Below are 17,232 nucleotides of genomic sequence, written 5' to 3'. Positions count from 1 at the left end.
AGAAGGGAAAATTAGTTGGGTGGTGATTTAGGTAAGGGTTCTAGTTTTGGTTTGGATACTTCCGGTTGTGGTTCAGAAACAAAAATAAGGAATAAGGTTGAAGAAATACTTTTCCATCCTTTGGTGATCAGTTTATTCATAGACTTGAGAGACATCAATTTTACGGACATCTCATCCCCCATTCCTTTCAACTCCACTTCCTTCTTACCTTGATGAACCAACAATCTATTCTTGTCAAAATCAAACGTTACAGGGGTGTGCTTCCTCATCCAATCAGATCCTAGTATGAGATCATAATCTCCCAACTCCAAAACCCTAAGGTTAAAAAGCAAACTTGTTATGATTCATAGTCCAACTACACTATTGACACTTGGAACTGACTATCAACTGTCTTCCATCAGCCACAGTCACTGCTACTGGCTTAACCTTGATAAGAGGAAGTTTTAAATCCTGGGTCAGCTTAAAATCAATGAAGCTATGAATGCTTCCACTATCAATTAGAATCAATATAGGTTTCTTCATCATGGTGCCTTTGAGTTTCAAAGTTCCATTAGTCAATCCTCCATCTAAGGCATTTATGGATATAGTGATCGGTTGTTCTTCACTTGTTACTTCCATTATTTCAGTTGGCTCTTCCAATGTTTCCCCTTCCATTGTCTCCTCAATCTCCACTTCCTCACTTCCACTAATCAAATTCAGTTTCTTAGTAGTGCATTGATGAACAGGATGATACTTATCACCACATTTCCAACAGGCTCTTGGTATGCATTTTATAGGATTAGTGTTTAGACTGGGTTTCTGTTCCATTGGTTTAACAATATTTCTTGTATTTTGAGTAGAGTAAGGTTGATTGGTGATAGTATAAGGCCAGGGTTTAGGTGTGTTTGGGGATCGAAAAGTAGGTTTGGGCTTGACAGCTTCGATCATGGTTTTAATGTGAGTTTCTTGGTATTTGGCTTGCTTAATAGCAACATAGAGTGTAGTGGGTTCAAAAGATCTAACAGCAGACCTAATTTCTGGTTTTAATCTAGTGATGAAACTAGAAATATAAAAAGATTCAGTATGATTAGGGTGAACCTTTTCCATTTTGAGCTTGATTGCCTCGAATTGTTCCTGATAAGCCAGGATTGTAGTTTCCTGTTTTAGTTGTGATAATTGTTGGACTACATCTTCCACCTCTGTTTCTTGGAATCTCTTTTCAACCTCTTGGACAAATTCATTCCAAGAAGTTTGAGGATTAGAGGAAATCCAATTTCGGAACCATCGCTCTGTTGGGGTTTTGTGTCCTATAGTCAATTGTTGCAGGATACAAACTTATTGTAAATGAATTGTTCTTTATATCATTTGTTTTAATGAGATATATGTTTTATAACTATATAAAGACAATCCCTTTTAAGCACTAAATAAAGTCTAATAAAAGGAAATCCGTAAGTTTGTTTAAAGTGATTATAAAGTGTTCATACAAGCATGAAGTGAGACAAAACTTTATAATAAACTAATAAACTTAAAACCACCCCAAGTCAAGTGATATATTTAGGATTGATATATCACAGTTGAGACTTGTATGTAACAATGTCTTCTGTCCGACAGAAAGCTGATCTCACAAGCTTCACATATATAGATATCTGGACAGTTACATAGATCCGGTGAAACGTTGTTCATTAGGATTGGGGATCCGACTTGAGATAACAGGATGGGTAGATTCATCCTTGTCAACTGTTCATCTCATTGGTATTAATAGGTATAACTAATCCTCAGACTCAAAGGAATGTTAATTGGTCATCCTGAATTACTGAATGTGAGACTTTGATCCTGTGGTCCCATGATCCTTAACAGAGATGACTCTGGGGTGTGAACTGCAAAGGTTGGGTGTCACAGGAAGTAATTTCAGGGTAGTTATACATTGGATTGAGCATTTATCACTCCCGATTAATGGGAGATACATCCAAGGATCGCTTGTGGAAGACTCGACTCTAAACCCTTGCAAGGTGATAGCTTAAGAGTAGAAATTCGGATTTCACTTAACCTATCTTTTTGAGTTGACTCAGCCAATAACAAGTAAAACGAACGTCTCGCTATATGTGACTTGACATTACCCATAGTCATAAGATTCAGTTCAAGGATGTAGTTGATAAAGGATCGTATTATACCGTAACTAATACGGAAGGGTTAACGACAGAATCAACCTGTCTTCTTAACGGACTCTGGGGGAATGATTACGGACTTGCCAATAACATACTCTGTACATCATTCCGTTATGCAAGGGATTAAATATAATTCTTGAAGAAATTAATTTAATAGGTTGCATACGGCCAGAAGTAGTAAGGACCTAATGGATCACACATAAGACTTGAAACCAAAAGAGAGATGGATATGATTAATAGATGGAGGCCCAATTGAGCCCAGTAAGGCCCAAAAACAAGGAGGGGGCCGAAATTTATATGTATTAGTAAGGAATTAATTTTAGGGTCAATTACATGAATATCATAATTAAGTATAAAATTACAACTAAGTCATATCACCAAACTTAATTCTTAATATGTCATTATTCTTTATATATTATGATTTTACACTATGATTTAAAAATTCTAGACTCCAATTCATAAATCATAAACCCTAGAAAATATATTCTAGACTTCTAATCTATAAATTCTAATCTTAAAATATATTAAAAGTACTGATTTTATTAGTTTGACATAATCTAAAATTATGACTTGACATAGTTGTAAATAATTGTTAAAAGATGAATTTCTGTGTAATTTTCCCTTAATTTTATTCCATTAATCCTAATTAGATTAGGATTATGAATTAAATTAATTAAGAGATAATTTAATTAGGAGTTTTAATTAGATTAATATTCTCCTATCATTATCCAATTAGGTTATTTATTATTATCCTAAATATATTAGATATATAATGAGATAATAATTACGAATCCTTTTCCGAATTGGATTCATATTAAGTAACCTAATCCTATCTAACTAGGGTTTAGATACAAGCTAATATATATACCCCTCCCCCTAAGGAATTTCGACTAAGCCTATCCCTCCCCCTACTTGTGATTTTCGAAATTGCTATATTAGTGAGAGAAAAGAATTCTATTCCCAAGTTCGTGAACAAGAATTCATACGGCATTCCATCAATTGATTAATCTTATTCATCCCTCTTTCTCTTTGATCTTGTGTTGGTTTATTAGAGGCAATCTATTTTGGTTGCATCTCATAAGGGTTGATTCTAATTTAATCTCACCGTGTTCACGAAAGAAGGAAAAACAATCAAAAGGGAGAAATTCGTTTTTCTTCGCCTACATCAGGTCAGTTCACTATTTCGAGGATTTCCGGAGATTGAACCGTCGGATCGTTGCGATTTTTGGACAGTAGCTTCTATACATATTCTTCCACGTTTCCACCGAAGGGATTATCGTTCGGAGGTCTGGAAGGTCTGTTTCGGATAGGGGAAGATTGGTAAACAGTTTACATCTCCTTTGAAGTTGTGGGCACTTCGTTTGCAACGATAGATTGATCATCGAAAGGTATTTCTTCTTATCCCTCTTTATATGAAATAACGATTAACGGATCCTATTGTTAAAAGGTAGTAGGCTAAAATTTTTATATTTCCGCTGCTATACCTTAGCCTTAATTTCCTTCACGCTCTGCTCGTCCTTGCAGGCACAATCCAACCAGCATCACCTTCTTTTCTTCTGCAACTTCAAATATCTGAAAATATTTATTAAACTTACTCACCCAAAGATCTACATCAACACCTTCAAACACAGGAAGATCGCATTTCAGAAGTAACTTGTGGAAATTGGGAGTTCTCTCAGGTGGAGAAACTTCTACGAAGGATGCAGGGGATGAATTAGGACCGCTGCCGAGAATTCCTTTTCCAGTGTTAGTATTGAGGGTTGAAGTCGTAGGTTGATCGGAATTAATCTGGATACCGGAATTAATCTGGAGGAGCTTGGTGAAGGTAGATAACACGTTGTGGAATCTTTCATCAATGGATTTGTTGGAATCCAATTGATCTCTTCGTAATTGATTCTGCTCTGCAATTAGGGTTTCAATCCTCTTCTGTTGCTCAGTTTGTTGATCGCTTATCTTGTCCAATCGTTCTGCAATAGACTCCGATCGATCGTAAAACTGAGCCGCGAGAGCCTTGATCTGATCTTCTAGAGTTTCCATGGCTTGTTGATTCTTCTTAGTTACACGAGTTACCGATGCAGTCATATTTATCATACCCGATCAGAATTTGCCGAAGAATCGAGATCTCTGATACCAATGTTACGATTTACACTTTACAGAAAAGAATTAAGATGAAAAAGTTCAGAGGTAGGAGATAGAAAAAGAAATCAAAGAATAGAGAGTGAGAAAAGAAAATAATTCATTAATATTTTTTCATGATCCCTTACAATGAAAATAGCTGTATTTATAGCAGTGACAAAAGATACTTAAAGAAGAAGAAATGACAGCTAGCAAAACTTAACACTTAAGTAACTAAGACTTAGTAGCTAAGACACTAATAAAAGGAATTAAAACTTAACAACTAAGTAATGAAACTTAATAGCTGATAAACTAATAGCTAATTACTTAGCTGTAACAATTAACCTTCTTCTTTCTTTGGTACGTAACATAATCGAAGTCCCTCCCAAACTAAATCACCCCTTGGACAAATGAGTCGAAAATAGAAACCCGATACAAGTTACACGACAATTAGACAATAACTCTATGAACAATGGATCATAAGTTCTCCTATAATTCATACCTTAGCATTTTCACGGGTATAATCTCATCGCCAACCCATACGAGCAGCTCCTTATTTAGCGAAAGTAGAAGCTCTAGACTTAAGGGGTCCTCGAGAAGGGAAGCCGTCTTTCTACCCATGTTAGTGAATCCCAAATATGTCATTGATAATGAAAAGACTATGTATAGAATTGGACCAACTCTATAACTCATTTTCTAGTCAAAGGGTAACAAAATAAAAGAGAAATAAAAAAAACGCAAAAAAAAAAAAAAAAAAATCACAATCATAATTCACACATCAAAAAGGAGAAACAAACCTACATTTCAATCAATAGGAACATAGCCCAAGAATGCATAATGTTAATTGATGAAGGAAACAATAATAAATCAAGGGTTAAGGTGCAAAAATACCTTCAATATTTTGGTTCAGGAGTAATTTTATCAAGGTTATCAAACCTGGACCGGTTCGGCCGGTCCAACCCGGTTTGATCAGAACCGGTTATAATTCTGGGCCGAAGGTGGTCAAAACCGTTCAGAACCGCTCAAACCGACCGGTTCAACCGTGACCCAATTGACCCAATGCCGGTTAAGCGGTTTGGTCCGGTTTGCTTTTAGACATGTTTACTTAAAAAAAATATAAAGTTTGACTAAGGTAGGATTTGGACCTTAGACCTTTGGTCTATAGACTCTAATACTCACCACTACACTACCATTTGCTCATTCACCGTTAGATCTAGGCTTATTAGAATCCTAAGATGGAGATTCAAAGCATCCTGAGGCTTGGATTTAATAAGCCTATATCTAACGGTGAATGAGCAAATTCACTTGCTCATTAAAGTGAATGTGAAAATTCTTGAATAATGTTATAACTTAAATAATTAAAATATGATTTAGTATTGTTGTTTTCTATTAGATAAATATCATTAAAAATTATTATATTTTCTCAATATTAATACAGTTTAATTAGTATTTAAATTTTAAAAATATACAAATAAATTTTAAAAATCTAATAGATTTAAATTTAAGTTTAAGTTTAATTATAAAATACATATCCTATTCTTATATATTTACATGTTAGTTATTAATAAAAAAATAATTACTATTAATTTTTAAAGTATATATTTTCTTTAATTTTTATATTTATTTGTCATGTTAAATTTATTTTTTTGGTAAAGTTAAATTTATTAATTTGATATCATGTTTTGATATTAAATAAATGTTATTATATTAGTATAACTTTTATGAATATAGTGGATATTATACTATGTTTATAAATAGAAATATAATTTGCACATGATTTTTGAATACCGGTTGAACCCCGGTTGGATCCCGGTTAAACCTCAAACCCTTGACCCTTTGCCTTTTCCGGTTGTTTGACCGGTTCGGTTTCGACAACCATGAATTTTATCTCTAACGTCTAAAATGGTGCAATTTTACCCCTAACGTTGGTAGTCAAGAGCAATTTTACCCCTAACGTTGATAATTTGGATCAATTTCGGAAAATATTATAAAACACAAATATTTTTGTTCCTTATTCTGCACCAACTGCATATTAATTCGTTCTAAAAAAGGATTTCATGTTCTTTATAATTTAATAATATAATTAGAGATTAATATTTATAAATTCGGTGAATTTTTTGAATTTTTTATCCAATTCGTACAAAAGACAGTATATATTTTTTTTCCACATCCCAACATATGTTTGTGATTTGTTACTGATAAAATAATGCACGTATGAACAGGGGCGGATCTAGGGGGGGTAAGGGAGGGTCTCCCGACCCTCCGACCCTCCGGAATACCCTTGACGAATAGTGGTTCAGTCCCGAGAAGCCCCCCCAAAATAGTTAAAATTAATACTTATAATGTAGAATGTAATTATATATCATAAAACTAAGTTTGCATAGTTGGTTGTAGTGATAATTAAAGGGATCTCAACATCCAAGTGGTCTTGTGTTCAAATCTCTCTCCCTTCACTATTTATCTCATTTTAATTTTTTCCCTTAAACCTCATTTTCCTTTAAAAATATCAATATTAAATATCATTTTTAATCATTATTAACCTCATTCTCCTTTATTATTTTTAATTATATTTTTTAGTTACAAAATTCATGACCGAGAAAACAATTTGATGAATAATTTCTCCAATTGACCAAACTTGTCAACGTTAGGGATAAAATTGCTTTTGACTGCCAATATTAAGGGTAAAATTGCACCATTTTATACATTAGAGGTAAAATTATTCTTAGGTGTAAACATTACAGTATTTTTGCACCTTATCCTTACTTCATATTGAATCTCAGTTGTTTTGTACCTTAATTTTTCCAATTATGATCAAATTTACCCTTATATTATCAAAAATTTGAAAATTTCGATTTGACTACTATGAATCAAAGCCTTAACTCGTTATTAAAAAAAAATCTTCGTGCAATTGAGCCCCTCACTATTTATCTCATTTTAATTTTTTCCCTTAAACCTCATTTTCCTTTAAAAATATCAATATTAAATATCATTTTTAATCATTATTAACCTCATTCTCCTTTATTATTTTTAATTATATTTTTTAGTTACAAAATTCATGACCGAGAAAACAATTTGATGAATAATTTCTCCAATTGACCAAACTTGTCAACGTTAGGGATAAAATTGCTTTTGACTGCCAATATTAAGGGTAAAATTGCACCATTTTATACATTAGAGGTAAAATTATTCTTAGGTGTAAACATTACAGTATTTTTGCACCTTATCCTTACTTCATATTGAATCTCAGTTGTTTTGTACCTTAATTTTTCCAATTATGATCAAATTTACCCTTATATTATCAAAAATTTGAAAATTTCGATTTGACTACTATGAATCAAAGCCTTAACTCGTTATTAAAAAAAAATCTTCGTGCAATTGAGCCCCTCCGGACCTTGAGCTCTGGCTCCGCCACTGCGTGTGAAGTCTAGATGATAAGATTCATGACCGAGAAGACGATTTGATGAATTATTTTTCAAATTGATCCAATTTATCAATGTTATGGGTAAAATTGCTTTTGGCTTCCAACGTTAAGGCTAAAATTGCACAATTTTAGACGTTAGGGGTAAAATTGCTCCTGACCCAAAATGTTAGGGGTATTTTTACACTTTAACCCATAAATCAATCAGAAAACAAACAGAACAACCCACTAAAACAGCACAATTTCATCTAAAATGGATTCTATGATCGAATGCCACTAGAAAGAATCGTTTGATATGAAAGAAGCATTACATAATCAATGAATTCTCGTAGTTTCTACAGGCCTAGCTCTTTGTCTCTCTCTCTAGTAACTTTTTTTTAACAGAAATGAATCCAGAAAGGGACATGGAGAGATTGTCCAAAGATTCATTAGACATCCTTCATCACTAGTTGCATGATGTGAGCAACCTGTATCAATTATCCACTAATCCAAACCTGATTTAACGGTGTTGATACGTATAGGAGTAATAAAATCATCAGGGCGATATTGCAGCCCTAATAAGTATGGCAAATTGCACTCAATCTTCGGCGGCGACGATCTTGTCTTCCATTCGTTAGTCATCTTTTAGTGAATTTTGTTTCTGAACTCAGTCTAGGGCTCGGATACCATGATAAATTGTATGTACCTTTCTTGTTTTTTTATTGAAAAACATCCACATATATATACAAGAGGGAAAACCAATAAAGGAAGAAAACCAATAAAGGAAGAAAACTCGTCAAGAAAAAAAGACTAACTTTCCTAAAAATCAGCAATCACCCATAAAGACTTAATTCGTAAAATAAGGAAAGAATACTAACTTTCCTAAAGGCCATCAATCACCCATAAAAACTTAATTAGTAAAATAAGGAATAAATCGCAATTAAACATTTGCGAAGCTAGAGAGTTTAAGGTTAATCAAAAGGATAAAGGGAACTATATGAACTTTCAGGACTTTAACTTAAATTTATTTTTCTGAATTAGACCTTTAAAATTAATTTTTTATACACATTGAGTCGCTCCCTAATGGTTCAATTATTTAAGCATTAGTGAATAGTTCGTGAAATTCCAAGATTGGCGTCTTTAATCCTCAAAATTTAAAAAATTCAGTAACTAATTAATCATGTATTTTGACAATATCAAAATACATGACTAAATTCTTAAATTTTTAAGTTCTTAAGGAATAACTTTCTGATTTTTAATTTTCACACTCACTGAATCATTTACTAACAGATTAGATAATAGAAACGTTAATAGGCGACTCAATAATCTGGAAAAATAAATGACGATTGATTCAATTTTGTAAAAATTTCAAAAACTTAATTATATGTATGACCTAAAGAGAATTGAAGAGAACTTTTTTCTAACATGTAAAAATAAAATGATTTTTCTTTAATGTCCAGTAAAAAACAATAGAGCCATTTAATATTATATCAACTACTAATTTTCCTTCTCTTTCAATTAGATTTGTTTATGGACTGGATTGGACGGAATGCACCAAGCTTTATTCTAAAAATGTGCAACTCTATTAAAGGGTATGAGATAGATATTCCCTGTAACGTGTATGAGATTATTCGGATCTCCGCTACCCGGTACCCTCATATATGTGAAAAAAATAAAAATTATCATTATATCAAAATAAATTATTATTTTTAAGTTTGTTTTAATTGTGTGATTTAGAATAGTTGAATTTATAATGTTTGTTTAATTTACAGATGATTTATTAAATTTGTGGCAGATAACATGAGTAATTCAAATGATTTATTAATTTTACAGATAGCTACATGTATCCGTAAATAAAATGAAACGGTATAAAATTCAAAAAAATATAATAGTTACAATAATATTACGGCAATAGAACGAACGAGTAATTCAAAAATAAACGTGCAATTAGAGGTGGCAATTTCTGATACGAAAACACGATTACAGAGCCAACTCGACTGACACGACACGATTGACACGGAAATTATTTTTTTAGCATTTATAACATATAAAACCATATGGAACATAAATATGAGGTAACATGATTTTGACACAAAACACGAAATTGCCACCTCTACGTGCAATAGTTTGCGATTAACATTATTAGAGGTGTAAATAAGTAGTTTGGCTCGATAAAAACTCGAAAGTGTTCGGCTTAATTTATAAACAATTCGAGATTAAGCAGAGTAAAATTGAGCTCGAAAGCTAACGAGAGAACTTTCTTTTGAACAAGCTTGGTTGTATGATTTTTTTTAATAACAACACTTTTTTTAGAGTAAAATGTAAAACAAATTGCAGGCATACGTGCCATCCCCAATAGTGTCCTAGTGATTTCAACTAAAGATTACTTTACTCTTCCTCCCTCTCTCCGGCGAAAGGGTTCCCATGCCGGAGATCTTTCGCTTCCAGACTCGACTAAGTTGACTACCTGAATTCAAAAAACTTTTATTCTCGTCAAAATTATAGAGAAACCACAAAGAGGACGGAATCGAGAGGTAACTCTTTGTGGCAGAGAAAATCATAACAAAATGGAGGAGAAAGAGAAAAACAAAGGAAGCAGTGAGGAGAGATGGAATGGAGCCATAACCAATCTCACCGAGATGACTTCCAACTTGGATTCCCTCCAGAAATTACTCCTTAAGAAAGCTGTCTTTGTGGATGACGATACTTTTGCTAAAGCATCTCTTAGCTCTGAACAAGCTCGTACTATCAAGGTACTCTTGCAATTAATTCTCCTTTTTCATTTGGGATTTTCTTTTTTTGGTATCACCGTATTAGCAATCCCTAAATCCTGTTCACTAATCACTAGTCCTAATTTGAAATTAGGACCATTGATAGGGCATATTGCCTCTCTTTTTAGGGGTATCGAATGTAGTCATTGATGGGAGATCTTTGGAACTTTTTGTTTTGGCAATTGCAGGTACATTGATCATATTCATCTGTATGCTTAAACTTCCTTAGGTACATTACATGTTAAAGAATATTGTATTTATTCTGGCTTATAGATCGTTGTTGGGGATTATTTGACTACATAAACAAATTTGTGTATGCTCTTAATGACAACAAATGTTAGATTATTTGATACATTTTCCCTAAAAATGTGTTCTGACCTGTTAAATATATGAGGTTGTTATTTGCAAAGAGTCAAATTTTGCTAATGATGCATTGAAGTTGGTAGAGTTTGTGCCTTTGATAAAAATAACTAGTAAAAGTACTGGGTAATTGATTGACATTTCAAGATGATGGCTCGATTTTTAGCATATAGTGTTCGAGTACTTATCTGTTTCCGTTTGAAGGCTAATTTTTAGAAGTAAACCGAGTTCATGATAGCATATAGACCATTTGATAAAAACAATTGGCTGAACCGAAGATAGACCATTTCTCCCTTTCACTTGCTGCTTCTTTGTCATTATTGCCTTCTCCATTAAAATCAGTCTTGTCCCCAACCCAAGACTTAAAGCAGGAAATTAGCTCTGCATAGTGAATTCATCTTTCCACGTTACCTCCTGTATTCTTAATTTCTGCTCTGCAGTTCACCTTTTTAGTGGCCAACGGTAAACGTTGTTGTCGTGTGACCAAGAGGTCACGGGTTCGAGTCTTAGGAGCGGCCTCTTGCCAAATAAATTGGCAGGGGAAGGCTTGCCCCCAGTACACCCTTGTGGTGGGACCCCTCCCCGGACCCTCGCTCAGCGGGGACGCGTAGTGCGACCGGGCCGCCCTTTTTTTTTTAGTTCACCTTTTTAGTGGCCAGCACCTGTTCTGTTTGCTGGTAGTCATCCAATGTGCTCAAAACCTTCAGGTAGCGCTAGCTCTACTGCTTGCTTTCTCACTGCCTTCTTCAACATGGACATGTGAAACACATGGTTTATTTTTTTGTGATCTGTAACTTAAATCGTAAGTGATATAACCTTTTTATCCACCTGAAAAGGCCCAAAAATCCTTGCTGTTCCATAAAAAATATCCCTTCAATGCTTATCTGCCACTTTCTCCCCTTAACTACTTTTCGCCAGCTGGATGTTAGCAGCTATTTTCGTAACTTGTAGCCTTGATTTTGAATTATGAAGCCTAACTTAGTCTTTACCTCATCCATCAAGCAGTTAACCAAATAACCTACATATTGGATCTCAGGTTGCTTTGGAATCATGGAGGCAATCATCTCAAACTGTTCTATGTAATATGCAGCAACCTGTTAGAAAACATAGACAATACACACAAAACACAGGTTATATAGAAGATTGATGAGAGAGCTTTATTGAATGATAAAAAAATAGAGAATGTACCAGAAGGCATAGTTGTTAAAGGCGCACTAAGGCGCTAAGGAGTCCTGGAGCCTAGGTTCAAGGCGCATTGCAAGGCTCGCGCCTGAGGAAAAAGATGCGCAGAAAAAAAAAATATATATATATATATATACTCTATTACTAGTTACAGCATATCAATATTTGATATCAATATCACTAATACTCTATTATTAGTTAAAGCATAAACCAAGAAAACAGGTTGTCTACATTAACTTGTAGTCTTGGTACATTAGTTTAGAGGAATAGAAAAAAAGGTTTGCATTAGTTTAGCCTGAATTTTGGCATGAACAGGTTGTCTACATTAACTTGTAGCCTTGGTACAAATGTTTAAAATATAGATACATTAACATATTAATAGAATCACATGCTTGTAGATATGAGCATGCCATAACGCAGATATAGTCTTTCTATATTTATGTCTCTTGATATTCTTATTTAGATCAAGGATTAAGATTAGTTTATTTAAATTGGATTAGTGGTTGAGATTAATGAACCATTTGTTTTACTCAAAACAGTAAAGAAAAAAATAGTGAAAACAGTATATATTACTGAGGCACGCCTTGACTCAGGCTCTGAGGCCAAGGCGCACAAGGTGAGAGCCTTTTAAATTTCGCCTCGCCTTGTGCAATCAAGGCTCACTACCTTGAGCCTTGCCTGAGGCGCGCCTTTAACAACTATGCCAGAAGGAATAGCTACACTGTCAGCACAGACTTTTTCTCCCTTCTCCTAGCTAAAGCCAAGAGCCAAAACTACTAACGGTTACTAATTACAACCTACACACTCTCCCAGGCATAACAAACATCTAGCTCATCTATGTTCCACATAATCCTCTTTTCTTCCTAGAGTAGACATGCCAAGTAGTTGGACGATAAACAAATTCCATTCTGATCTCTATTAGAACTTCTCTCTGTTTGAGCCGCTAACTCATGAGGGTTCTGCAACTCCATCCCATTGGCTCTTCCATGAATATAGCCCGTTGGTACACTTCCTTGAGTGTAGAAAACCAATGAATTACTGGACCTTCTATATGAATCTCAGCCAACGCTAGTTTCATCTCCAGATGTGAATCCAAAAGTAAATTTTGACTTGAACTATCCTACTGCTTGGGTCAATACCCTTAAACATCAGAATCTTCACCTTTAAAACAAGCATTGGTGTCAGAGATTAATATAAGATCTATGATTGGGCCTTAACTATAAGCTTAAGCTTTTAGTTCAATTGGTTCCATGACATGGTATGAGAGCCTCTTGGACCAGACGGTCGAGGGTTCGAGTCCTGACAACCTCATTAACGTGAACTCTTGTACTTGGGCATCCACCCCTGCAAGTTGGAATTCATTGGAGTTGATTCCAGACTGCAACCTTTCCTCTTATGTCACCGACAGTTTTAGCCTATGGACTGGTGGCAGGTTGGACCAGTTGATTGAGATCCACAAAACCACAAGAACAATTCATACAAACACAAAAATAAGAGCAGTAGATGAAGAATAACTGATATTCTGTTTCTCAATGGAACAGTCACAATGGTCTGCACTGAAGACAATGCAAATAGGCGAAACAAAATGCAAGAAAGACTCGCACTTCCAGGGACACAGCCCAAAACTCCCAAACCTCAGGTGTTGGCGTAGGCCACAGAATTTCCCAGACAGCCCTGCTGTGACAGACTACAGCTCTTTATTGTCCTAAACTATGTTGCATATAAACTCCTTTTCAGTAGAGTTTCCACATTCGTGTCGGTTTCCATTTCAGTTTTTTTTTTTTTTTTTCCTAGCTATATTTTGAAGACTATGTTATAGAAATAATGTTTTGATAGAAACTCAAACACAAATAAACCGAACAGTAAAAAGAAACATAATCACAAGAAGAAAATGACAGATAATCAGATGAATTGAGTGATTATACTATAAAGAATCCGAAAGAAACGAAGAAGAGAACAATAGCTATGCAAGCACAGCTCCAAGTACCCAAATATCCAAGGGATAAGGGCTAAATTTGACCTTATCGTTTTCAATGAAGTGCATATTTGATCCTAACATACAAAATGGTCCAAATTTAAATGTTTTCAAGAAATATCAATTTTAGCCCTACCTTACTGAAATTTTGAAAAGACTGGTTTGACTGTTATTTAACTGTCACATTTAACTTTTCGAACATCAATTATGTCTGAGATATTTAATGTCTTACTAACAAAGTTAAAAAAAAATTGTTAAAATGTTAATAATTAAGTTTGCCACCTATAAGTAAATTACAATTTTTTTTTGTCAAAAGTGTCTAAAATGTGTACGGTGTTTCTAATATAGTTACAAACTTGCTTAGATGGTCTGATGTGACAGTTAAATAACAGTCAAACAATATTTTTGAATTTTTTGGTAACGTTGGACTAAAATTGATCTTGGTTGGAAACGTTAGTGTAAGATTTACATTATTTCATACGTTAAGGCTGAATCAACACTTCTTCAAAACATTAGGGTCAAATTTGATCCTTATCCCAATACCCAATATTCCCAAAAGCTACCCTCTCTACTCACACCCACCTATACATAATACAAAACAATCCTCATATAACTCCCACAGCTAAGGGCCATATCACATGCCCCTTGATACGGAAACTACCCTTTAGTTTCAATACTCTATTCTCTATCACATTTCCCAGTGTCGGTTTCTGTGCAACATAGGTACTAAATTATCTCTCAGCTGCAGCTCACCCAATCCTCATTCTCCATGTGCCCTTTCTATCTGATGCTATAGTCTTTCCAGATATTTCCGCTGTGAGAAATTGGACCAAGCAAGCGCTTTCTCTCTCTAACTTGCTGCTGCTTTGCTATTATCGCCGTTCCTGTAATAGGTTTCGTATCGGGGGAAGTTACATTTGCAAATGACATTGAATGCTATTCTTTTCCTGTTATGGAACTGAATTGCTCCTCTTTGATAATACATACATGTTCTGTCAAGGTAGCCTTTTATTTAGTTTTATATAAATAATGCAGGTTATCTATTGTTTGTAGGTTCTGGAACAAAGGGTAGAAACCTTGGAACGAGAACTTGATAATGCCATTTCTGCTGCTGCTCGTGCTCGTGCAGAAAAGAGACAGGCTGAGGCAGCACAAAAAACTGCTGAATTACGTGCACAAGAAATTACAAGAGAACTTGAAAATACCACAAGTATGTCTATCTATTCTTACCTTTTAACCATATATCTCGGGTAAATTACACTCATAGCCTCTCAACTTTATCTCTACTTTCATTATGGCTCCTGAACTTCAAAACCAGATATTATGACCCTTGAGTTTTGTGTTTTACTAACATGATGACCCCTTTTACCCTTAATCAAGTTAAAATATGACAATTTCAAAAGAACTAAAGTTGTTTAGAACCACTTTTCTCATGAAATTACTGTTTCCGATTTTCCAAATTAAACAACTTTCTCACCTCACCAAACAACACCCAAAGGACCTCAAAACCAAAAAGTTCAAAAACTAAAGTTGTTTAGACTATCATTTCCATAAGCTCTACTATAGAAAGTCAGCTGCTATCGGAGTGTGCAAAGGTTAAGGGGTTTTTATGCTAAAAGTAAAGTTGAGTGAGTTTTATATTCGGTTTTAAAATTGAATGAGCATTATATTAGTAAGGTCAAAGTTGAGTAGCCATCGGTGTAATTGAACCGAAAACAAACCTGTAAATGATAGTTAATGAAAGCTGTTGTGTCTTGGGTGCAGAGGTATTTGAATTGCACATGGAAGAGCTGCGGGCAAAGCAAGATGAAATATCTAAACGAGATGAGGAAATCAAACTTTTGGAAGCTATAATTCAGACACTTGGTGGGAAAGAATCACATTCTGCTAATGGCTGAACATATTCTGCAGAAGTGTGTTCATGTATTTCTTTATAAAAGTTGAATAATGACACTTTTCATGTTTGATTCACTTTACTATTCTTAGGTGACGTTATAATACAATGGAATGATGTGGTGTTTGGGTAGCAAATTTTAAAAAAGTTTGATTGGTCCACTGAACTTTGAAAGTGGCCCCATAGCCTCATGAACTTGCATAAAATGTCCAAATAACCCTCTCAACTTGTGTCAAATGTAACCAATTGATTACTTGGTTGCAAAAAAAAAAAGTAAGTTATATGTGGGATATGTGTAGCACGTATCTTGGAAAAGTAAAACAATCAAGGTTGGGTATGCTATTCTAATATTAGAGAAGACAAGTTTTACCGTTCAACAAGTAAGAATTTACTTTTTAATATATTTTAATTTATACGGTGAATTATAATATTTTAAGGTTTGTGCAACACATTTTCCTCATCTAGTTTGCTTTTTCTTTTCTTTTTTTTTCTTTTTTTTTTTTTTGCAACCAAGTGATTAAATGATTACATTTTACGCAAGTTAAAAGGGTTGTCTTAGACACTTTTAAAGTTCAGAGGGCTAATCAAGCCTTTTGGGCAAATGATTTATTAAGTCTTTAAAAGATTTAAAAAGAATTATGAAATGTAACTATTATATTACTATGATTGTTTAGCTAAATGTTATCGTTAAATTTATTAACTCAACCAATAATTTGTGTTGGGTTTGTTCGGAAGCTCTAGATTCTTGACTCTTCCTTATAAGCTTTGATCTGCATTTTCTAAACCTTCAAGTCAGAATAGCTAGAGAAAGCAATAGTTACCTATTTAGAAGTTCAGGTTATGCGGAAGTATCGGTTTCCCCATGGTTAGGGCGATGGGCGGTTTTTAATTCTGGGAATCCATTTTGGATTGTTTGAGGTGAAATGGGTCTCTTTATGAGTTTAGTTCGAAACAAACGTTTTCTCTTCTTTTTATGTCAATTTTGAACATCAAAGGAAGATAAAGCTTTTTTGGTAGAAGAGGAAGGCAAAAGCCCAAGAAAAACAAACAAAAAGAACCAACTAACTAGTAACTATCTTCAATGTCGAATGCCCGCAGCGATCCGCAAAGAGAATATTCTGGAGGCCTGCAGGAGGCACACCACGCTCGTGATGACCCAGAGGAAGAGTACCTGCGAAATTCGCCATCTAGTCAGCAGCCTTATTTCCTTCCCTTAATGTGTGGGAGAAACGGATGTCCCAAGCTCGATCCCGAAGTTCTTGACACTTGTAAATGAGCCACGCGTGTGGATGATGGTGTCGTGGAGTTCATGAAGAGGAGAACTGAGGTTGAGTCCAGTTCCAGAGTAACCTTACGAAAACCTTTCTTCCAATCAAGAGATAAACCAAAGAAAA

At 34.5% G+C, this 17,232-nt stretch overlaps 1 protein-coding gene across 1 annotated transcript; it reads left to right on the top strand.

The window, feature by feature from the left end:
* Window positions 1-9,977: 9,977 nt before the first annotated feature.
* Window positions 9,978-15,947, top strand: LOC136203593 (uncharacterized). Its single transcript, XM_065994790.1, has 3 exons — window positions 9,978-10,409; window positions 14,998-15,154; window positions 15,709-15,947. The coding sequence occupies exons 1-3, from the start codon at window positions 10,224-10,226 to the stop codon at window positions 15,840-15,842; spliced, it is 477 nt and encodes a 158-aa protein (XP_065850862.1). The 5' UTR covers window positions 9,978-10,223; the 3' UTR covers window positions 15,843-15,947.
* Window positions 15,948-17,232: the final 1,285 nt, after the last annotated feature.

Source organism: Euphorbia lathyris, chromosome 8 (genome assembly GCF_963576675.1).
Source record: "Euphorbia lathyris chromosome 8, ddEupLath1.1, whole genome shotgun sequence".
NCBI lineage: Eukaryota > Viridiplantae > Streptophyta > Magnoliopsida > Malpighiales > Euphorbiaceae > Euphorbia > Euphorbia lathyris.
Note: the sequence above shows the minus strand (reverse complement) of the source record. Positions and strands in the feature narration are given on the sequence as shown.